Below are 23645 nucleotides of genomic sequence, written 5' to 3' on the forward strand. Positions count from 1 at the left end.
TCTTAGAGAGTAAGAGTAATAAATAGTTTGAAATATAATTTCGCAGTATAATTGTTCTACACGTTTTTTTTTTGGTTTTTTTTATATAAGAAACCTGACGAACGGCCTAGTTCTAAAAGATTCTTATTTGTAACCTTAAATTCCATGTTTGTAGTTCCAAACGTTTCTTATTTAGTTTCTTAATTTTCCTAGTTAAAAAAGGGTTTCTTATATCAAATAAATACCTAGTTCTAAAAGTTTCTTTAATTTTTGGACTGGTTGATTTTAAAATAAAAACATAGCATTTTTCGTTTCAAAGTCTCTTCTAAAAATTCTCAACAACAACGTAATAAAACTACTTACTCTCCAGTGATGATTGTAACAAACAAGTTTCTAATTTCAGAAATAGACGCAGAGTTTAGCATGAAAAGTTTCTTAATTTTTGGTTTGATTGGTGACTTGATCAGCGAGTCAGAACAAAGGGTTATCATACCCGTCAAAACATCCAGAATCTAGGGTCGACGAATTTGTTTTCAAAAAAGACAACCAAGCGACTAACGAGGCTCAATCGATTGTGCCTTTAAATTCAGCATCTTCGGATTAAACGTTATTTAAATCTAAAAACGGTTAACTACGATGTTAGAACTAAAATAAAAGTTATGTCTCTGTATGTTGAAAAAGATGGAATGAAGGTTCTTTGCCCTTTTCTCTCCCCCCCCCCCCCGTCCATATAACTAAACAAAACTTAATGTCTTGGTTCAACACACCGATATTGAGGTAAAAGGTTTGTCAATACGACGGATGGTGGTACTTTCACTATCGTTTTCTCGGAACTAGAATACAAATAAAAAGTTTTGTCAACAAAAACAAATAAGAAAGGCGATGACGAATGATTGGGATTCCCCAGAATTATCAAACGAACTTGCTACATACAGCAGGTAAGCATTCTTTGGGTTTTAAAGCAAATAGAAAAAAAAATTTGCTTCTTCTAGAGAACGTTGTTAAGGTAGCTAGCTAGCTATCTAGAGCTAAAAACAATCATCTAAAAATAATTGCAGTCACAAAAGTCAAAAAACTTCATTTTTAAGCATTGATTGAATTACATATACATATAGCTACATGTTCTGATTTTTTTATTAGATATTTGTTTTCAATATTTCAATTTTAGTTGAAAGCTAGGTTGCTATTTTTGCCAATATATTTGAAAATACACATCAGATACGGTACGATTTGACGAGACAAATCATATTTAAAATTTTGCAAAACGTACCAGTTACTACAAGTCAAATGCAACAAAAAAGTTTATAGCAGCATGCTCTAATTCTATGACAAGTTGTACGAACTTCTAACCAATCAGCACTCAGAAATTATCTGCAGTAAGTTAGAAGACAAAAAAAGCTTTTTCAAGTTTTTTTTACCCACATAAAATTTGATATGGATAAAAAGGAGCGTTTTACTAAAAATAGGAACCAGCAGTAGCTAGCAGTATTTTGAAGTAACCACCAGACAACCACCTGTATTTTGAAGTAACCAACGGAGAACCAGCATTTTTTTAAGTGACCACAAAAGAACGACCAGTTAAATAGATAAAACGAAATAAGCACAACTACCGCTTCGAATGTGGAACATTTTATGATCTACACAACAGTTCATGACTTTCCCTAATGTTTATTACCGGTGTGACGCGGGCTTTATGCAACAGTTGAGACACAAAAGGCTTTTAAAACCACACACAAGAATTTAACTTGCTACGAAACGGCTGTTGGTTTTCGACTTTAGTGACTTACACGAAAGTCTAGCTGATGGCTGCAAAAAACAAACTGGCTTTTTTTTTCGGCATGTATGTAATTTGCAGACTCAAACATATAGATATATCTAGAATTTTTATCTTCTCTAGCTCTGGTCATGTTTTCATCCAGAATGAGTCTTGTTGAAACATGTCCTTATAATATACTTTTCGAAAAAAAATATTGAACCAGCGAGCAAAGTGCGCTTGTCTGTTCATTGTGCAAAACGAATGTGAGCATTTTAACTGTTTCGTAGCCCCTTTTACAAAAACAAAATTAATATTTTAAAATGACGAACTAATATCTGAGTTGTAAACCAAATATGAGACATTTTTTCCTTTGGTAGACAAGGTATTAGTAAATGTTGATGAATGAATTAGTAAATGTTGTGGAGAAACATCACGGCATCCGGCAGAAAATATCAGTTTGTTTTTCTCACATGGTTTCTGTTCAAGTAAAAAAATTATGCTTTTGATATGAACGTTTTTTCCTTGAAACGTGTTACATTTTTTTTTAAAAGAATGAACTTTATTCTTGAAAATAGTATTTTCGTTCTGTTCTTCTTGTTTCCATTATTGCCTTTAGGCAAAATAAATAAATAAATAACTTAAGTTGGTTAATTATTGAGAATTCCGCGAATTTTATTCATGTTTTCGAAAATTAATCTTCACGGAATCCATTTCTTGAATCTCTTGAAAACAACTTAAAAGTATCTGGTTAGCAAGAGCATAAAGTATCAGAAAAAACCCCTGGGAAATAGGTGCCCTTTTATTTTTCATATTTGGTAGTTTAAGATCATGAAGTGTTGTGCATAACAATCACAACACCTGGACTGGAGTAAATTAATTATAACTGCTGGTTCTCTTGGGGTTACTTAAAACAACGGCTAGTTCTCTGGTGGTTACTTCATAATACTGGTAATTCTCTGGTGATCACTTTGAAATACTGCTGGTTACTGTTGGTTACTACTTTTAGTATCTACAAAAAAGGAGACAAATAAAATTTAATTTTGAGTTTTAAAAAGAAGAAGCTCTTTAGATTTTATAAGCATACAATTGGGAATGAGAAGAAGATTTCCGAATTGTAAAGACCTTTAGTTAAATTTGACGTCTTAGTAGCTACTGTTTTGTCCATTCCCCTCTTTTCTTGTGTTTTTAAATTTCCTTTTATTCTTTCAACTATCACAACAATTATTATCACTAATACATCCTCTGCATCTGCAATTTTTTATAAAAACACAGAAAAGAAAGTGCACAACTTGTTGTAACGTGTATACAGGAAATAACATTTGTAAATCGTATTCAGAAAGTTAGTATATACATCAAGTTGTATGACAAATCGTGTTATGTATCTGTCATTTAACTCCAGACACTTTTTAAATAATAATCCTTTGAATCTGGCAATTCTTTTTACTGGTTCAAAATTCTATGTTATCATTGTTTTATTATTCATGACTAACCTGGATTAACAAGTGTACTACTGGAATATGTGCTTCAAGCCCCAGAACAATGCTAGCATAAGTGTTTTGTAACTCTGGACACTTCTTGCATATTTAAGAGGATTTAGGTTAACCCACAAACAAAAATTAAAAAGGCGGTTTTAAAAAATGTTTTGCTATATTTTTGGCAATAGTGTTACAGAAAGTTTAGCCGTCCCCTAATGGCCACACTGGTTGGCATCTATATATAACCCTGTTTTGCTTTTGTTTAACACTTGAAGCCTAATTTAAGAGCAAGATCTTCCATTTTAAAATGATCTAAATTTTGTCTATTTAGTCAAGTGCTTACAGCTAGTATAAAATAATACACTAAAAACCCTAATACACGAAAGTCTTAAAGTCAGAGATCTTTGCATTCTATCAGAATGCAGTCAAATGGAAACTAGGCCTTAACTCTCTGTGTGTGTCTACTTCTAAAAGGAAAGGTAGATTTGACGCATTTTTGTGTAAAAAATGAACTAACATAAATGTAGTTACTAAGATGCGTGCTGTTTCTAAAACAAAATGGTTTGAGGTATAGGATCATAACTCAAAAATGAAAGTATTTGATTGCCATCAAAATTACACTGCAAAATATTTCCTGTGAATTAAAACTCTTGATGTTATTCTGCCTAAAAAATCTGATCAGTTAAAAAGGATGTTCACTGCTAAATAGACCATTTGTAAACGGATCATTTGACTATTTTATCCTTGATATTATGAGTGTAAAGTTGTGTGGAAGCCTGGACTTACTTCTAATTTCACCAAGCGCCCAATCAATTTATATTATATTATCAATTTATATTAAATTATCAATTTATATTAAATTTATATACAAGTGAAATCGCCATCTCAGCCTCAGTCGTCTTGCAGTTAATGTGTAGTACTGAACGTTCAATATTGGATGGGAAATTGTTCCTAAATTTTAAAGAACTTTTTGCTGCTCTTTGTGAAATCTATTGTCAAGCTTTATATCTTATTTTCTCTCTGGGTTATCATAATACTTAAACACCAAAAATTGTTGTCAACAGACACAAAATAAAGTGCTAAATTTGATGCCATAAGTTTTCTATTTTCATTCTTTAATATACTGCCAATAACTTGTTTATGAACTTGCTAAAAAAACCAGAAAAAGATTACTACAAATCCTAAAATCTAAGGAATTTTTTTTTCAAAAAATGACTTGTTTTTATTCTCATTCAGGGTACTTCAGGCTGCGTATAAACACTACAAAATTGCAGCCTTATAAATATTAGACTTGCAATCAGTTTATTTGAATTTTTGAATAAACATTTTATAGTGCAAAATGCCTAAGAAAAAAAAGCGAGGAAGACAAACTCAACATGAAAGTAAACCTTCTTCTACTAATGCACCTCAAGCATCTGCATCGTCTTCATCTGAACCGACAAAAAGTGAGACAATTTCTGCTTCAGCGTCATCAAAACAAACAGTGAACGTGGAAGACATATCTCCAAAAATTAAAGAAATTAGCATACAATCTAATGAAATAAATAAAATACAATCTGAACCTGATGCTATCGCAAAAAAGGAAGGCGCTTCATCTTCGATCAGCGTGGTTACTATTCCTTTGCAAGAGCAGAAAGTTAAGCACGTTCCTCCGCCATCTTTAGTTCCAGAGCAAGCTAAAAGAAAAAGTCAAAAAACTATGATTGTCCAAGGAGCTGGAGGATCTGTTGGTGCCACTAGTAACCAAATGCAACCGCCACATGTAGAACCTGGAAAAAAGAATTACGGAACAGATGGTCGCAAGATAGCAGTGCACGCAAATCATTTCGAAATGAAAATCAACATCCCAAATCGCATGATATATCACTATGATGTTCAATTTCATTTTCCTTGGAAACGAGAAGTACGAAAAGCTGACAGACCTTTTCTTATTAAAGTGATTGAAGCGTTAAAGAGGAAATATGGAAAGGATGTCATGGGGAGTCCATCTTCCATTGTTTTTGATGGTTTAAAGAATATATACACATGCCAAAAGATGAACTTCCCATCTGGTGAATTTATTGGGACTGTTTCGGAAAAACAAGACGCAGAATCGGTAAAAGAAATTGAAATGACAGTGAAAGTAAAATTTGTTGGTTCTGTGGACACTCAACACGCTGTGGAGGAATATATGCGAAGAGGTACAACCGCTACTCGTCCTAATGATTCCATCCAAGCCCTAAACATCATTTTGGGTATGACTCCACAGTTAAAATTTGAGACTTTAGGAAGGAGTTATTTCAATCCTGTGAAAGAAGCCAATGGTGTCATTGATCTTGGTGGCGGTAAATCTCTGTGGGTGGGTACGTTTCAATCTGTTCGTTTGGGTTGGAAACCAATGCTGAACGTTGATATGGCAAATAAACCAGCATACGAACAGTCACCAATTACTACCTTCGTGAACACACTTTTGGCGCCACCTGTACGTGGACCGAGGCATCATCCTTCTGCAAGACCGCCAAACGAACTGAAAGAAATACCCGATAAAAAAGGTTTCCGAAAGGTTGAGGATGAGTTAAAGCAGTTGAAGATAAAATTTTTGAGACCCGATGGACAAAAGCGTGAGTATCGTATTAACAAGTTGATGGAGCGTGCTTCAATTTTGAAGATGAAACAGGACGATGGAAAAGTGTTAACCATTCAGCAATACTTTCAACAACAATATAATTTCACGCTCAAGTATCCAAATCTGCCGTGTTTGCATGTTGGAGATCCTAAAAAGACCATCTATTTACCAATGGAGTTATGTGAACTCAAGAAACAAGTTGCTCCACGCTCAAAAATGTTAAGTGATGATGAGCTGGCTAATATAATTAGAAAGACCGCTATGCCCCCTGCGGAACGAAAGAAAAAAATAATTAGCAATCTTTCTAATCTCAACGATGGATTTAAGGAGGATCCCTACGCTAAAGCTTTTGGTATTTCTGTATCGAACAACATGGCGGAAATTCAAGCAAGAGTTCTTCAACCACCATCTTTGAAATACAAAAATCAGCAATCAATGCAAGACACGAAATTTCAGGGTGTAAAAGACGGAAAATGGCACATGGGTTTGGAGAAAGACAGAGAAAAGTTTATGTTTGTAAAAGGCATGCAAATAAATAGGTGGGGCTTGCTTGATCTAGCTAATGTGAAGGATGAAGAGAAAAGCCGATTCGTGGATGCATTATACGCAGAAGGGCATAACCGTGGTTTAGAAATCGATTTTCCGAAATATGGTCGAGCCGATGATCGCAGCCTTCCAGAGGTTGAAAAAGAATTCAAAAGGTTGTACGAAGATTTAAAGTCTACAGGAAAACCAGATCTTATTATGATTCTTGTGTTTCGCAAAAGTCAAGTGTATTCTTGGATAAAGCACCTTGGTGATGTGTGTCTAAAAATACCAACACAATTTATAATGAAGAAAACGATGTTTGGCAGAGATGGTAAACCAAGCTCACAAACGCTTCATAATATATGCCTGAAGCTGAATTCAAAACTGCAGGGCGTAAACCAAACTTTATTCTCACGCCCCAAAATCATGAATAGACCTATTATGATAATGGGAGCTGATGTAACACACCCGTCTCCAGGGGATTTGAAAAAGAAGCCTTCCATAGCTGCAGTTGTAGCATCATGTGATCCGAACGCGTCTCAATATAACACTGAAGTTCGTTTGCAGTATGATGGACAGGTCGTGGAAGTGATCAAACAAATGGAAGAGATAACGGTGAAATTATTGAAGAAATTTAATGAAAGAACTAAATATCAACCAGAACGTATTTTGTTCTACAGAGATGGTGTGAGTGAAGGACAATTTCTAGAAGTTCTAAACTGCGAAATGTCAGCCATACGAAGAGCTTGCACTTCATTAAACAAGAACTACAAGCCACAGATCACATTTCTGGTTGCTCAAAAGAGACACAAAACACGACTTTTTCCAGTTAACGAGAGAGACGGCGTGGGAAAGATGAAAAATGTCCCACCTGGTACAGTCGTCGATACTGTCATCACACATCCTACGGAGTACGACTTTTTTTTGGCTTCGCATGAAGGAATTCAAGTAAGTTTGTACAAGTCTTGTAATTTTTATTGTCTCCATGTTAACTTTATGTTTTTGACATGTGACACAGTATGTAAGTGTGTCTGATTATCGTTTTTTTTTTGCCTAATTCACAGAAAAAAAGTTATGCAAAAAAGTTAAAGCTTTGAAAGAAAATTCGTGTTAATCTGTGTCAATTTACCTGAGAAGAAGTCCCAATCTTTCTGCTTGACACTAAAAAAATCTAAACCCATATTCCGTGCGTTCGTCTTTGAATTTTACCTACCCTGCTTCTGGTATTTTTTTCTAATATCTATAATTGTAACATTAGGGAACCACTAAACCAACACATTATCACTTACTATGGGACGACAGTAACATGCCTCCTGATGAACTGCAAACCCTCACGTATCACCTGTGTCACTTATACTCGCGTTGTGAGAGAAGTGTGAGCTATCCAGCGCCCACATATTACGCCCACTTAGCGGCGTTCCGTGCACGGGAACATCACAATGCCTTATTAGATAAAGCTGGTGGCAAAGAGATTGCTAAATCGGATATCGAGAAAATTGAAAATCTGGATATTGTTAATTATTTTATATGAAAACGTATAATGTTTGTTTACTTGTTTTGGGGAATAAAACATTCTATGGACTGTAAATAAATAATTAAACCCTAAGGAACTACTCTTGGTAACCTTATTGTAGCAGGGGACTTATTGAAGAGTTTTTTTAATTTTTGTTGCAATGCAGGGTTGTGTAACATATTTACTTGTGTTCTTTATGACGTCTTTGAAAACTCTTGTTTCAGATATCATTTTCTTTCTAAGAACAGGGTAGTTGGATTTTCTGTATTCGTCACAGGGAGGTGGCAGTAAATTAAAATGGATGGTAAGATTTTTCGAATTTTGTATTGCCCCTACCCCAAAAATTCTATAAGTAGGTTACCAGGTGTATTTGTCAGAGAGATTTTAAGTATTTTTGAATTCAATAAGGCTACGGCATTTCTTACAAATACGTTCCAGGGGGTTTGGCCAAGTATTTACGGTTGTGCACTTATCAGTATTCTCTCGAATTTAGCCTTTATGTTCACAAGATAATGCTTCTTTTAAACATTTTATCTAACCGAAATCTCTAGAAATACATCAAAACTTATTTTTTTTTCATAAAAGATATATCTCCTGAAAACAGCATTTTTTTTCTTCTAATCTCTCTAAATTGAACACATTTCGTTAATGGATATTCCCACAAAAAAAAAAGAATACAAAGTGCAGAAAATTTCGCGGGAAAAAAGATTCGCGAGGGAAAAAAAGAAAACTTAAGTCGTAAAACTTTCGCGAGAGACTAAGTTTCATTTTTGCAAATTTCGTGGAAAAATTTTTGCAGTTAATGAAAAATGTTGGGAAAAACTTCAAATCTGGACGGACGAAACAAATTGCATAGCTAGAAATACATAGCTTGAGAAATTTATAAGTAGCACTATCGAGCAATATTTGATTTTTGATTTGAAGAATTTTAGTTTTCTTCTTCGATAGTATTCGCAATCCGTTCTGGCTAGATATCTTGGATTAGCGCAAGTTTAGCTATACCTAACATATTGTTACGTAAATCAATCGGAACGTTAAGAAGAAGTTTGCCTTCCAATATAATTTTTGAGTCGCTAAGATTTCGGTTACGAAATGTCATCGCAAATAAGTCGGAGAAATGGTCGTCAACTCATGAAAGAAAACTTAAGATCTTGTATACTGCGGATAACAAACATGTTGTGAAAAGATTTTCACCTAATTTTATACATAACTTTTCTTCGTATGTTTTGAGTCCTTGTGAAAAAGAAGCTTTATCCTACAACTTAGATTATGCAATACCATCAAAGCATCATACACGAAAATTAGAAACTGAATTTGAAAAATACCATCCAGCTCACCGAAAGTGACAAGATTGCTCTGAAAACAAAAACGCTAACAATTTTCAGTCAGCATGACAAAACCAGTTAGAGATACAAAGACTTTAATATTATAAAACATCTTAGTAACAATCGTAATATATGTGTACTGAAGCAAGATAAAGAAAGAGGTGTAGTTATTATAGACCGAACGAATTATATTGAGAAATGTGAAAAACTTCTGATACCTGAAAAGTTTAAAATGTTACGATCAGATGTTACGTCAAAACTGGAAGGTCAAGTTCAGAGAGCACTTAGAAAAATTAAACCTTGTCTCACAGTAAGCGAATACAAAAAGTTGTGTCCACAAGGTTCCAGCCCGGCTCAGTTTTATGGTACCGCCAAGGTTCGCAAAATACCACCTAATCCTACAGTAGCTGACGATTTACCATTACAACCCATCATATCGAATATCGGATCTGCTACTTATAACACATCAAAGTACCTTGCGAAATTGTTAACACCACTGACACAGTCAACATATACTACTGAAAGCTCTTTAGATTTCATATCATCATTGAAAGGAGAGAAGATACCTCATAACTACAAACTACTATCTTTTGACGTCACTAGTTTAATCACCAACGTCCCTTTGGAACAAACGATAGACATAATATTAAAAAAGATATATGCTGAAAAAGTTATAGAAACAAAAATTAAGCGAGAGGAAATGAAACATCTATTAATCTTATGTACAAAACATGTACATTTCAGTTTTAACAACCAGCTGTATATTCAAGCTGATGGTGTAGCAATGGGCTCGCCTCTAGGAACAGTCCTAGCAAATATCTTCATGTTTGAGTTGGAGAATGAAATAGTCCCAAAACTAGAAAATTCAGTAAAATTTTGGAAGCATTATGTAGATGACACTATATGTTTTGTTAATGAAAAACAGATAAACAATGTGCTGGTCACACTTAATAGTTACCATTCGAATATCCAGTGCACATATGAAGTTGAAAACGACAATTACATAGCCTTTCATGATGTGAAAGTGAAATTCATTTAAAACATCCATTTATCGGAAAGACACTAACACTGCCATATACATGCACTGGAATTCATTTGCACCACGCCCATGGAAAGTTGGAACGGATAAATTGTTGGTGTTGAGAGCGTTTAATATATGCTCTTAATCACAAGATCTGAAGTACGAACTAAATCAATTAAAAAATGTGTTTATAAATATCAATGATTATCCAGAAGCAGTTGTATCCAATGTAACTAAAAACACACGATGAAATTTCAACATTCAAAATGCCGACACTGTGTCTAATGAAGACACCAATGAACCTCCAATAACACCTTTCATGGTTCTACCATACAAAGGAGATCCTGGTAAGTGCTTAGTAAAGCGTCTAAATAACACTTTTAAACAGTTTCTACCTGCCAATGTCAAGCCACGCATTGCTTATCAATGTCGAAAGTTATCTTCGCTATTTTCTGTGAAAGACAGAACCAAGGATGAACACAAACATGGTGCTGTGTACAAATATTCTTGTCTGGTGGAATCGTGCGATGCCACATACATTGGTGAAACAGCGAGAAGGCTAAATGAAAGAATGATAGATCACCAAAAGCGCGATAAGAACTCTCGCATCCTAAAACATTCAGTCACTGAGAATCACCCACTTGCTGAATAAAAGAACTTCAGTATTTTAATAGATAATGTTCACCACTTTAAAAAGAGAAAAATAGCTGAGGCCATGTATATTCGTGATAACAATCCCACGTTTAATGCACAGGAATTGTCTGTTCCATTAAAATTGTTTTAAATAAATACAAGAAGCCCTGGGGGCTCTAAGAATTTCCGCGCGCTACCAAAATATTTGATAAAAACCTGCTAATTCGTTGTGTTATTGTGCCAAACATTCGAAGGGGTTTGGTGCATGAACCTCTGAAGATAAAGCACACCAGTGACATATCTTACAACAAACGCAAACAAAACGAAACGTGTCATAATAAACTCACATTTTAAAAGAAATTGCTAACAAAAAATACAGCCTATCATTCATGGTTGAAAGTCTTGCGATTGAAACGTTTATGGTCTAAAACGGCATTAGTTGACAAAAAATCAAAATTTTGATGTGATCATCATTTTCAGCATACTTTTGTTATTAACTGTGTCAATTTTTGTCGAAAATAAAGCAGTTTTAATTTTTGGATAAATTTTGGCCTGAAATGACATTTAGGTTACAAAAAATCAAACTTTTGTACCATCATCATTTTCAGCATACTTTATTTGTTAACTGTGCCAGATTTAGCCGAAAATGAAGTAATTTTAATTTTTGTACTAATTTTGGCCTAAAATGGCATTTAGGTAACAAAAATCAAAATTTTGATGTCACCATTATGTTCAGCATACTTTTTTTGTTAAGTTTGCCAATTTTTGTTGAAAATGAAGTAGTTTTAATTTTTGGACCAATTTTGGCCTAAAATGACATTTAAGGTGGAAAAAAACCAAAATTTTGATGTCACCATCATGTTCACCATACTTTTTTTGTTAATTGTGCCAAAATTTGTCAAAAATAAAGTAGTTTTAATTTTTGGACCAACTTTGGCCTAAAATGACATTTAGGTAACAAGGATGTCACCATCATGTTCAGCATACTTTAATTGTTTACTGTGCCAAATTTTGTTAAAAATAAAGTAGTTTTAATTTTTGGACCAATTTTGGCCTGAAATGACATTTAGGTAAGAAGAAATTAAAATTTTGATGTCACCATCATGTTCAGCATACTTTATTTGTTAACTGTTCCAAATTTTGTTGGAAATAAAGTAGTTCTAATTTTTGGACCAATTTTGGCCTAAAATGACATTTAGGTGACAAAAATCAAAATTATTATGTCACCATTATGTCCAGCATACTTTTTTTGTTAACTGTGCCAAATTTTGTCGAAATCAAATACAAATTTTGGCCTGAAGCGTCAATACTAGACTTCCCAGTAGTTAAGAAGCTTGGGTACGAAGTTTACATCTGTGACGACGTGAAATCCCAGGGTCGATTTTTTCTCAAAAAATGCTCCGAAAGAAAAAAACGACGGTTTTAAAGAATTTCCTACGCCTTCGGGCGCGGAAATTCAATTATTTACAGTCAACAAGGGGAGGAGTGCATTTGTGCTCCGCGCGGTGGACGTTACCCTTACCAACGGTATATAATTTAAATACCCTTGGGTTTGCCGTTATGTGTTATATGTTTTGTTAAGTACAGTAGACGTCCGTTAATTCGAACACGCAAGGCACTAAATTATTTGTTCGAATTAACGAATGTTTATCGGAAGTTCAGAAAAAACAAGAATTTTAATAAACGTTTAAAGGTGTTATGCTAGTATAACTTTATTATAACTTTACTACAACTTTTTATAAAAATATTTTGACGTTGTTTGCTTGGTGATGGGCAAGGCCTCCAAATTCCTTGTAAACTTCATTTAATTGATAAATTAAAAGAAATTTTGCCACCATTGATGCAATAAAAATGAATAAAAATGAAAACGTTTCTTTTATTTTCCCTTAAGATTTTACTTATCGATACACAAAATTTCGAATTAATGAGCATAATGGATCTTTGGGACTAAAAAATGTTCGAATTAGCGAAATGTTCGAATTAGCGGAGTTCGAATTAAGCAGCTCAAAATATAAGACTTTATTAAACCAAACTCAAGGGACTTGGTGATTTGTTCGAAATAACGGAAAGTTCGAATTAAGCGGCATTCGAATTAACGGATGTCTACTGTATTGTTTTATACGTCCTCTGTGTATTATGTAGTTGTTGAAAATTATATTTAAAAAACTTGTAAGATAATTGTAACAATTTGCGTTGATAATGTCTTGTAGTAACAAGACGAAATATCCGTTAAAATAAAATAAAAACAATGTCATGATCAATCAAACTTCTCGTACTAATTTTATTATGAAGTCATATGCCCGAATTAATATATTTAACATATTGTTATCGTCAACCGGAACTTAAACAAAAAGCAAAACTGAATAACAAGATCTTTTTTTTTTCCAGCTGAATTCTTTGCAACTGTTAATATCCAAAGGTGAATGTTAAATATTTGCAAATCAATTTTTACGCAAAAGCCCAATTAGCAGCCTATAAATGATATCTGCCACCTTAACTATTTCGATTGGTGGTAAGAGTCTCTGCTCTCTTGTTAAGTAGTAGCAAAAAAATTCACAAATCTTCCTTTAAAATGTTTAAAACTTAAACTTTTTTAAATACATAGCGAAAATTTTTGCCCGCGAAAGTTTCTGCCCTTAACCCATTTCACATATAATACAGGAGACACTGAACGTGGAAACATTATAAAACAGTAAGAAGCTGACATTGCAATATAGAATAAAAAAATATTAATCTAATACATCGTATGATATATGCTCCTATTAGAAAAAGGTAAACAAGGTAAGCTAGAACGTAGTAACGAAAAAAGAATATTTTGGTTCAAATCCCAGAGACCCTAATAGCTCGATTAATTGTCATCTGATTGCAAGCAAGATATATCTTTAAACATATTTGCAGTAAGGACATTATATCTCCGCCCTCTAAATATGGTTAAAACCGAACTAGTATTATTTTAACAACAACAACAAGGTCTTGGAATTACGCGCCATGTATAAACATAAAAACTATAGGACAAAGCGTGATGAAAAACTTTTACACGTTTTCATTCGTCAACAGTTCTAAACATTTTAAGCCATTTCAAGCCATGTCGCACCTTAATTGGTCTTGGGATGAAGTAGCATTTTTGCCTTTCCTAAGATAATCCATATACCCGGGTACTAGAACAGCTTTGCGGATAAAAAGGAGTAATTTTTAAACAGGGTTTTTTTATATTTTTTTTTAAATTGTTTGATTTCCCTACTAAGCAATGTTAATAATTTATTAATTTAAAAGCATTCTTTTAGCAGGGCAAGTTGACAATTACAGCATGGATTCAAACATGCCCTTGTAAGCCTGAATCCACATAGGCTCGTTAACTGAGATATGAAATTCAGTTTCTCTTAAATGCAATTTTTTCCACCTTAACTATTCTGATTTTGTAGTGGTAAGAAAATTTGTACTGGGTCAGCATATAGAAAACACGGCGCGGCGCTCCTCGGCGAATGACCTTTTTTGGTCACATTAAATTTTAAAATAGTTGGTTTTATACAATAGAAAAAACACATGATTTTCATAATAACAATAAAACATGCTCATAACAGCATGTGGGCTCCACTAAACGCTGCGGCAAGTTTGGATTTGATCCAACTTGGCTGCAGCGTTGCACTCAAGACACTGTTACACAGAATTTTTTTCTGCTATGAATGCGAAGGTAATTTTTAGTGTAAAAATCGTACAAACTCAATAGATATTATACGTACATCAATACCAAGGCGGAATTACTAGAGGCGGGAAATTTTATAAGTAGCAACAAATTCGATTTAGTTATCAAAACTTCTGCTGTAACGCTAATTTTAATTCTTTCGACAAAAACGTAAACATAATTGAACATTATAGTTTATTTTAACATATAAATGCGTTTATTGATGTTGGATATTTGACTTGGCTATTATCTGTTCGGTTTATTTTCGAATTTGCACTCCTGAAAGAACGGAACAGACGAGAACAGAATGAAATGTGACAAATATAATATTTTAATTTGATTCGCTATTCCGTTCACTATTCTTTTTGTTTTTTAGATAAATCCTTAGAGGACTGACCTAAAAGATATTGACCTAGAATAAATCCATATTCTTTTCTGTAGATCAGAGTCCACGCAATATAGATGTTCCGCTTCGAAACTCTGGCACATGCGTAGTCAGCGAAACTGGCACATGCGTAATCAGTGTACCATATTCTTTCAACCTCGTTTTGATCATCCAAGAAAAACAACTAACATGGTTGATTTGAACTTGACAGCTTGACGTGTGAATAGGGTGAAAAGGTTAAGAAAACTGTAATTATTCATACACGAATAATCGCTCCTAACGAGAGATTTCACTGTGTTCATCAAAGTAATAGATTGTATAGCTTTTTGGCTAAAATATGAAGTTGTCTGAAGATAAACCGCGGGCACACAGTTCTATTGACAATCCAAATGAAATTTGGTTGGATAGCAAAGGAGCGTGGTTAACTTATTCTCTTCTTGTCACCTTTCTACATCTTATGTTACTAAGCATGCCATTCTTTGAAACTGCGACTGCTTGGACGTTAACAAATCTTATACATGATGTGGTAAGCTATTGATAAATATACTTTATTTCATGCACTTTTGTTTAGTAGATCTTTTTTCATTCCTGGAAATATCTTTGGCTCATGTCATTTTCCATGGTCTGAAATTAAATCCATTAGTCAGCCTCAGAAAATTTATCCTTTTTTAAAAAAGCAAGAGCTGGGATCTACAATTTTGTTTGAAATATTTTTAGACAAGACTGCTGCCAGCCTAGCTAGCTGGCCTAGTTAACTAAGCTTTTTTCAGGGATATTAAATTCACGCAAAAATAGACGCAAACAAATATCAGATTAAATCCCAAAAATTCAAATTCACCTCGTGGTAAACCCCAAATTACAATCAACCAATAAGCACAAATTTGGCGTGGTCACATCTTGTACTCTTGAATAGACCATTTCAGAGATTATGCGCCATTATAGATTTTCGAGGCCCGGTGGTGCAAGTTGAACTTTGAACTCTATATGCAGTAGTAGAAAACTCCTAAAACACAAAAAAGAAACAAGTTTTGTATACACTCTTAGCGTGTTTAGGTCTTCGTAATGTTTTTTATCTAAGTAACAGAGGATAACACCAGACAACATTTATTTAGCTTTGATCTATTAATGAATTAGAATTAGCAGTTAAATACACGTGTAGGACGTAGGGATACTGAGTGTTTTATTATTATATAATGCTAAAGTGGATATTTAATCAACTTTAAACATATTTTTACGATCGAATTATGCCTCTTACAACGTAGGAGGATTTTTTAGAACTTAGTGTGAGGCAGCTGACTGACTTCTTCTCTTAAAACGTATGAGAATTTTTTGGAAGTTAGTGTGGGGCAGCTGACTGACTTCTTGTCAGCTCTTACAACGTATGAGGATTTTTTAGAACTTAGCGTGAGGCAGCTGACTGACTTCTTGGGACTGAGTAATAGTTCAGTTAATCGCCAGAGCTTTTTCTGCAATGGAACTTATGCCAATAATTCAAACAAGCTTCACAGAGTAATTTATTTATTTATCATAAAGATTTACACTTTAGTAATAAATTACGTGTCCTGATAAAGAAACCGATAAAGACATACGTATATATAACAAAGCATCATGTAAAAAATACATTGTGATTGAAACAAATAACATAGAAAAACAAAAAATCGATTACCACTTTAGTCTAGCAAACTAAACTCATCATTTTTCCTTTTTTGATATTTTTCAATAAGGGAAGCATACAAAAAAATTATAGGGCAATAGCGAAAGCAGGGAAGAAAGACAGGTATTCTTTCTAATACCACTCTTGAAAGACTCAAAGATAGGAGTGTTTAAGTAGACGAATCAAGGGACAAACATACAGATTAGTGTAATTATCACCAAAAAACAAAATTATAAAAATATCAAAATAATAAAAATTATTTGCAATTAAAATGACTAATGACTCTATTCCTAAAATCTGTGACTGAACCTGTTCACCGTATCTCTGTGGAAAATTTTTACACCCATTATAGAGAAGAAGCCAGATTATTTCGCAAGCTTAAGTTTCACTTTAGGAATAGATAACATTGTAGAGTTTTGACAAGTATTTTGACAATGGATTATAACTCTCTAGATCTTCACAAATATCACAACCTAAACATTTCTTTACAAATCCAAAAACAAAGTTCAAGTCCAAATCCAAATCCGGTAAGGTATTTCCAAAATCAAAAATTTCTCTCTAAAGTAAGTATAATCCAAGTTTAAAATCCAATGCCAATATATTTATAATGCACAAAGCAGCTACACAATTTTAAATATCTAATTATAAAATGAAATTACCTTTAACCAAACATTAATTACTAATTACAGCCTTATAGCTAGCTACAGTACAGTGTCCTAAAAGCAATTTTGGGAGACCTCTAGCTAGCCAGCTAGTTTAAAGATATATTAAGTTGCATTTATTGTACAAAAAGAAATTAAAAGTACAAATAAGTGCATAATAAAAGTATTTTTCAAAATATATATCATAATTAATATCACAAAAATAAAAACAGAAGCAAAACTGTCCTGCCCCCAGCATGTCTGTTAGGCAACAGACTGAATAAAACTTCAACTTTTCACCACCGAGTTCTGCAAATCCATAATGGCGCATAATCTCCGAAATGGTGTATTCGGCGATTTGGTTCAGCTTTGTTGCCGTAGTGATGATTGGAGAAGAAGTTTTTATTCTACAGTAATAGCATACAAAGGTAGAGGTCAAATAAATATCAATTTACCAAAAAAATTAGGCTATTACTGTAAGGAGACCAGCATTATTAGCCTACAGCTATGAGAAGATGCTGGCCACCCTAAATATACAAAAACAAAACAACAAACAAAAACATATGCAAAAGGCAGTAACATATTAAAAGAAAAACAAACGATGACAAACTCAGCTGTACAATGAGAAAGAGAACTGGATCAGAGAAAAAGTTAGTCTAGGAGAGGTGAGAGAGACTAGTCAAGTTAAAGGAAAGGATTTTGTACAAAATTCCATGAATAAATGCACTGACATCGAATAGAGTTCGAGCCGAAAGATTTAGTTGACACAGTGGGGGGATTTATCAAACCAAGAATAGATCCACGAGTCAGTAAGAGTGGGAAAAATCAACTTTCCGTGATATAAATTGTACAGAAAAATTGCATTTTTCATGTGAACCAAATCAGCAAGTTTTAGAATATTAGGACTAGAGAAAAGAGGGGTAGAAGTCATTCTGCATTGTGCAAAAGAAATTAGTCTGACTGCACAATGTTGTAAACAGTAAATACGATCAATAAAGTGATGACCAGGTTGGCCCCAAATTTCATTGCAGTAACGAAGATGGCTACCAAAGATGGCATGGTACACAGTTTTCAGAACACTTTGTGAAACAAGATGTCAGAGTTTAGCTATTAGCTCCATTAGCCCTCTTGAGTTTGACCGCGATCGCATTGATCTCAGATTTCCAGTTGAGGCCAGAATCTAAGAGAATACCAAGATTCTTAATGCAGTTACTGGGGAAGAGTTTCTTGCCGTTGATGAATAATTTGAAGTTATAGTTTGTTGGTTTAAGCTTGTACTTAAACAGGATATATTCAGTTTTACTTGTATTTAGAGAGATTTTGTTGGCGTTGAGCCATTGAAAAAGAAATTTCAGATCCATGTTAGTTCTTTTAGAAAGAGAAAGACTTATCAAAACACATTAGGTTAGTATAATCAGCAAAGTGATGAACCATGGAAAATTTTATGGTACAATTTACATCATTTATATAAATAAGAAACCGAAGAGGACCTAAAACAGATCCTTGTGGTACACCATGTCTAAAAAGTTTGTACCTGCAAAAAAAATTTTATGTCGTCAAACCGAATCACTGAATAATACAAAAAGTAAGTTATGTTTCTTCTGGTGAGAGAGGCCATTTGCACTTAAAACATAAGATTTTTTGATATTGGCCACATAAGCAAAAAGAACAAAAAAAACTAACCAATCAAAAAATGCGATCAGTATTCTGACCCAGAAAAATTGTTTGAGACCCAGTGTAAATTTTCCAACCTTAACTTAATTTTTTTCCTAGTAGTAGGAAAAATTATGCTGGGTCTTCTGGCTAACAGCTGGCTAGACCATTTCGAAGTTTGTCACCACAACTTAATTATATATAGATAGGTTGGGTAATAAATGGGCACTTATAGAAATTTTTCCACCATTTCCAAACAAAACGTCCACACTCAGCCATTTCTTCTTTAAAACACAGCTAAGGCTGCCATTTATTAATTCCTGCTGACAGATTACATCATTATTGTTGTAATGTCCCACAATCCTTTGCTTAGTGTCACAGATTTTAACTGCTGAAACTGCGAAAAATGCGCACCGGCTCTGAAAAAATGCGCACCGTTTTAAGCATGAACAGTTTTTTGTAGCGGTGCACACTTTTAAAACGCTTTTCCATATAATGAATGCGCATCAGAATAAAGACATTTTTTGCTGATAAAACAGGATTTTAAGTATTGAGAGGCTCTTAATAACAAAACTTTTCAAGTACAAAAATGACCCTGTGAAATCCTGCACATTTAATGTTACTTAGTGGAAATTTGGGATAGGCATGATAGGGAATAAAAGAAATAATTTGCATTAAACACACAACACTTTTTCTCTAAATTGGGAAATCTATAAAAAACAAAGAAATATGTAATATCATGCTTTGAAGGCAACACAAAAGGTTATAGGATATTTCTAGAATTTCCTTGATAGACCATTGGCAAAATGGTTAATCCCTTTACTGGCTTTTTGTTTAAAGTCCTTTATATACCCCTAGCTACACCGTTTTTCTTACTGGCATCAAAATCTTTTGTAAATTAAACTAATTCTTGATCTTCTGGTTTTTTGATATGCTTGCTTTGTTCAATGTGTTTGCATCATTTTCACATTGTCAAAATCTTACAACTACAAATCACTGATTGGCTAATTTATAAAAGTACTTTTTATAGTACTGAAAGAGAACTACTTTGTTCAAATACGGATGTGCTATGATAAATATTCACCTATGTACTTTTTATTGGTTTATTAATTATATATGCAAATGGTGCTAGCAATTATTCTTTGCTGCACTCAATCAATATGTCTTGTGCTTAGTACAGTGTTTAAAATGACTATAGGGGAGGTCTAAAGTTGCCCTAGTCATAGTCGTTAATCAGTCATTTACAATCTACTCTTTTTCTAAAAAGTTTTATCAAATAAGCTTAGCAAAAGTTCCTTTTTTCAATAGATTTCTTTGATTACAATAGTTATTGTTAATCTGTTGATTATATTTTGTTACCTTTTTGCTGTAGTAGTACTAATTCTTTCCAACAAATTAATTTATTGCTAGCTTATTTTTTGAAACAAGTAACTCTTCATTGGAAATACATACCATGATTGTGGACCAATAAATATTTTAATTCTAACCCTGCTCTCTTCACACAAAAAATTGACAATTTTTTTTGCTAATATTTTATTTAATATATAATTATTTTGTTTAATTACACACCTATGCCTAAAAAGGTTCAAATTCAGCTACAGGCTTTCTTTGCATAAGTCAAACATTGAATTCCCTGAAAAATAAAACTGAACAAAGAATGTAACAAAATGAAGTTTATTTTTTCTAGGGTTATCAATATAAGAAAGTAAAATATATATAATATTAATATAAGTAAGTAAAATTTTTCAATAAGCGTCCAGTTTCTCAATGTAGTTTTCGATTAAGCCCACTTTTATTAGGTGGGAGCTTATTCAAGAGGGGGACGCCTAAGAACTTTAAGGAAATTACCTAGGCGCTTATTCAAGGGGGCGCTTAAAAAATGCTGGGTGCTTAATCCGATCATTACGGTAATGGCCTTTAAGCATGTCCCAATTTCACCGTATTTCGGACCTTGCCATGTAATGGAGTAGGTTTTTCCATTTGGACACTGTGTAATTGTTTTTCCATTGCTTACTCTGCCTACACCGCTGCCGAATTGGACCTTTTGCAGCCTACCAGCTGCAGAGCACTGGCCAAGTGATACTGTTTGCCTATTTCAGGCCTATCAATAAGAAAATAACGCCCAAGCAATAAATCGCTCCCCCAAGGTTACAAAAATTTAAACTGGGCGAGTAATCTGAATAATACATATTTTCACAAAGTCTTTTTTATCTATTTTATTTTATCTTTTTTTATATATTTTGGTTCTTTTTTACTACAAATAATAAGAAAGATAACATTGATTTCCATGTGAGATGAATTGATATTGCTTAGCAAAAAAAACATTACTTGGAATTGGGAAAACAATTAATGGCTCAGCTAGCTTCTTTTTTCTCAGAATTGAGCGTGCCTTTGCATTCTGAGAAAAAGCTGAAAAACGTCGATAAATTGCTAATGTAATCTTGAAATTCCAAAAAATCAAATTAGGATCGCATGGCTATTGCTGAATACGATTGTATTTTTTTATTATTTAATATTTCAAAATCACTTTCTCTAGGGCAACTATCTGTTGTTACACCATGTAAAGGGTGCACCGTTTGAAACATATGATCAAGGACAATCCCGAAGGCTTACTCATTGGGAGCAGATAGATGCCGGTGAAATGCTTACTGGCACAAGAAAATTTCTGACATTTGCTCCTATAATATTGTAAGTAGAATTCTTTATTTTTTTTTTCTACTTTTTCCTTGGTAGTTTAGCGTGGTCCTAGAAATTCTAGGAAAAAGACATTTGTCTTGCAAAATCCTGCAATTTAACAAGAATTTTAGGACGTCTTGGAATTGTGGTAGAAAGTAAGAAATATGTTTTTTCCAACCCGTAAGGTCATTATTTGCTCTTACTTATGTGGATATAAAAACAAAAATAAAGTGTGTCACGAAATTCAAAATAAGGGCGGACAGTGGAAATCCCTGTAGATTATTTTACTGTCGTAATTTATAACGAAAGAAGCACACTTTTTGGGTTAGGTCTGAGTTTTTTTGGTATAAGCCTGAGTGTTTGCAAACTTTAACGTGAAATATCAAAGATTGCAGCGACCAGCAATTATGAACGTTATTTCTATCTAAGCAACAAAAGTGAAAGTTCGCTTGTTAATATTCACCAGGTTAGGTTATTTGGCTAGGTTCAAAATCTTAAAGGGTGCTATTTTAATGAGTAAGCCTATATATGCTTTTCAGCAAAAAGATGTCACGCTTTTGTGTACAGTACATCTATCATGCTTTTCTTTTGCTAATTAAAAATTAGCTATAAAAGTTCCTAAAAAAAATTGGCAGTTTTCTTTAACTTTTGCCTAGATTTGATTAGGCGTATTGACAAAACTCGCAAAACTCGCTAAATTTTTCCACGTTTTCTCTTTTGTAAGTGTATTGCAAGTTAGTGCAGTAAAATCTGCTCCTTTATAATACGAAATATTTTTTGAAGAATTGTATTTTGTAGCACGGGACATCCAGCTATGACCCTTTGTGTTTTGAACAATGTCGATATTTTACAATCCTGTTGCTTACGTAATGTATTTATTTTTAGATTTATCCTGGCAAGTCATTACACTGGTTACACTTACTCGCACTTTGTCATCAACATCCTCGCTTTGGCGCTAGCTTTAATTCCAAAGTTTCCACAGTTTTATAAAGTACGCGTGTTTGGGATCAATAAATACTGAAGAGATTTTGAAAGAAAAACGATTTTATATAACACGTTCACGCCAACCGCGTCGCGTTTGCTTCATTGTTTATAAACAAATGGTATAAGATATTATTGTATGATGCTTTAGAAAGTAGTATAATATCATGTGTTGACGCGTTCAGGAGCAACTGACAAGTTGAAAGGTGTGCGTCAAATTGATGCTTAAACCCAACTCCGCGACCCCCGTCCTTTACACCCTATTCTGTAAGTAAAGTAAACGCTACCCTTGATCTGTGTATGGGAAGGCATTTTTGGCAGTTTATAAATACTAACAACCAACACTGCCCCACCCTATTTTTCCCCAAATGCCCAAAAATTAATTTTATATTAAGCACCCACCTTTCTACTTATTTGTCACCTGTAAAATAAAATAAAAATATGACCTATATGAACTTTTAAGAAGTAGTGTAAAATATCTATTTTATTAAAAAAGTAAATTATACACTCACTTGAGCATTATTATGAACCGACTTATTTTTATGAAGATTATCTACTAAAAAAGTCCTTGCAAGCAAGCAAATTACAGAGAGGTGAGGAGATATTTGATCTAACAAGTTTGATGTGTGAAAGTTTTTTCCTAATCTAAATTTTCTATTGTCTTTTTAAATATTTTTGACATACATTTGTGTTTGAATTAAAACCCAAACTGATTGAAAGTGTGGTAAAACGTCTTTTTAGAACTAACTTTTTCTTAAGAATTCATAAATTGTCGAAACTTTGTTGCTTTATCCGCCCTCGCTTCCACGCACGTGTGAACAAAACTTATTCCCAAGAAAATTTTGCATTGGATTTCGCTGGCCGATCCTGCTTTTCGCTGGTCGATACTATACTAAACTTTCTTGAAAACAGTAGAGCTGCAAATACGAACGTCTGTAAGTCAAACATAGTAGTATATTTTGGAAATTCGTTTTTGTCATTCTTGTATGATTACCTAAAACGTCAAGGAGGCGTTGAGATCATAATTTCTTCTTATATTTTGTTTTGCAAATAAAAAAATAACTTCTATTATTTGCATGTGTGTTTCTGATGATATATTTCGTTATAAAGCAATAAATATATATTCAATATCATCGTA

The 23645-nt window shown here is 33.5% G+C and overlaps 3 protein-coding genes across 3 annotated transcripts; all 3 read left to right on the forward strand.

The window, feature by feature from the left end:
- The first annotated feature begins 786 nt into the window (after positions 1 to 786).
- LOC130622208 (protein argonaute-2-like) lies at positions 787 to 8462 on the forward strand. Its single transcript, XM_057437643.1, has 3 exons — positions 787 to 917; positions 4544 to 7291; positions 7602 to 8462. Exons 2-3 carry the CDS (start codon positions 4550 to 4552, stop codon positions 7872 to 7874), a joined length of 3015 nt encoding a protein of 1004 aa, XP_057293626.1. The 5' UTR covers positions 787 to 917; positions 4544 to 4549; the 3' UTR covers positions 7875 to 8462.
- LOC130621404 (uncharacterized) lies at positions 8154 to 10220 on the forward strand. Its single transcript, XM_057436688.1, has 4 exons — positions 8154 to 8297; positions 8828 to 9198; positions 9299 to 9797; positions 9939 to 10220. The coding sequence occupies exons 1-4, from the start codon at positions 8154 to 8156 to the stop codon at positions 10218 to 10220; spliced, it is 1296 nt and encodes a 431-aa protein (XP_057292671.1).
- Positions 10221 to 15060: 4840 nt separating this feature from the next.
- Positions 15061 to 23645, forward strand: LOC130622211 (ORM1-like protein 1). The gene is made up of 3 exons (XM_057437645.1): positions 15061 to 15428; positions 21387 to 21538; positions 22412 to 23645. The coding sequence occupies exons 1-3, from the start codon at positions 15240 to 15242 to the stop codon at positions 22545 to 22547; spliced, it is 477 nt and encodes a 158-aa protein (XP_057293628.1). The 5' UTR covers positions 15061 to 15239; the 3' UTR covers positions 22548 to 23645.

Source organism: Hydractinia symbiolongicarpus, chromosome 12, assembly GCF_029227915.1.
Source record: "Hydractinia symbiolongicarpus strain clone_291-10 chromosome 12, HSymV2.1, whole genome shotgun sequence".
NCBI lineage: Eukaryota > Metazoa > Cnidaria > Hydrozoa > Anthoathecata > Hydractiniidae > Hydractinia > Hydractinia symbiolongicarpus.

Bases quoted from the DNA above. Each gene is read 5' to 3' on its own strand.
- LOC130621404 (XM_057436688.1), top strand. From the start codon at position 8,154: ATGGATGGTAAGATTTTTCGAATTTTGTATTGCCCCTACCCCAAAAAT. The intron at 8,298-8,827 runs GTTTGGCCAAGT...CGTTCTGGCTAG, and splicing joins TTACAAATACGTTCCAGGGG to ATATCTTGGATTAGCGCAAG. The intron at 9,798-9,938 runs GTCCCTTTGGAA...TTTAACAACCAG, and splicing joins TCACTAGTTTAATCACCAAC to CTGTATATTCAAGCTGATGG.
- LOC130622208 (XM_057437643.1), top strand. From the start codon at position 4,550: ATGCCTAAGAAAAAAAAGCGAGGAAGACAAACTCAACATGAAAGTAAA. The intron at 7,292-7,601 runs GTAAGTTTGTAC...TTGTAACATTAG, and splicing joins CTTCGCATGAAGGAATTCAA to GGAACCACTAAACCAACACA.
- LOC130622211 (XM_057437645.1), top strand. From the start codon at position 15,240: ATGAAGTTGTCTGAAGATAAACCGCGGGCACACAGTTCTATTGACAAT. The intron at 15,429-21,386 runs GTAAGCTATTGA...CACTTTCTCTAG, and splicing joins CAAATCTTATACATGATGTG to GGCAACTATCTGTTGTTACA. The intron at 21,539-22,411 runs GTAAGTAGAATT...ATTTATTTTTAG, and splicing joins ACATTTGCTCCTATAATATT to ATTTATCCTGGCAAGTCATT.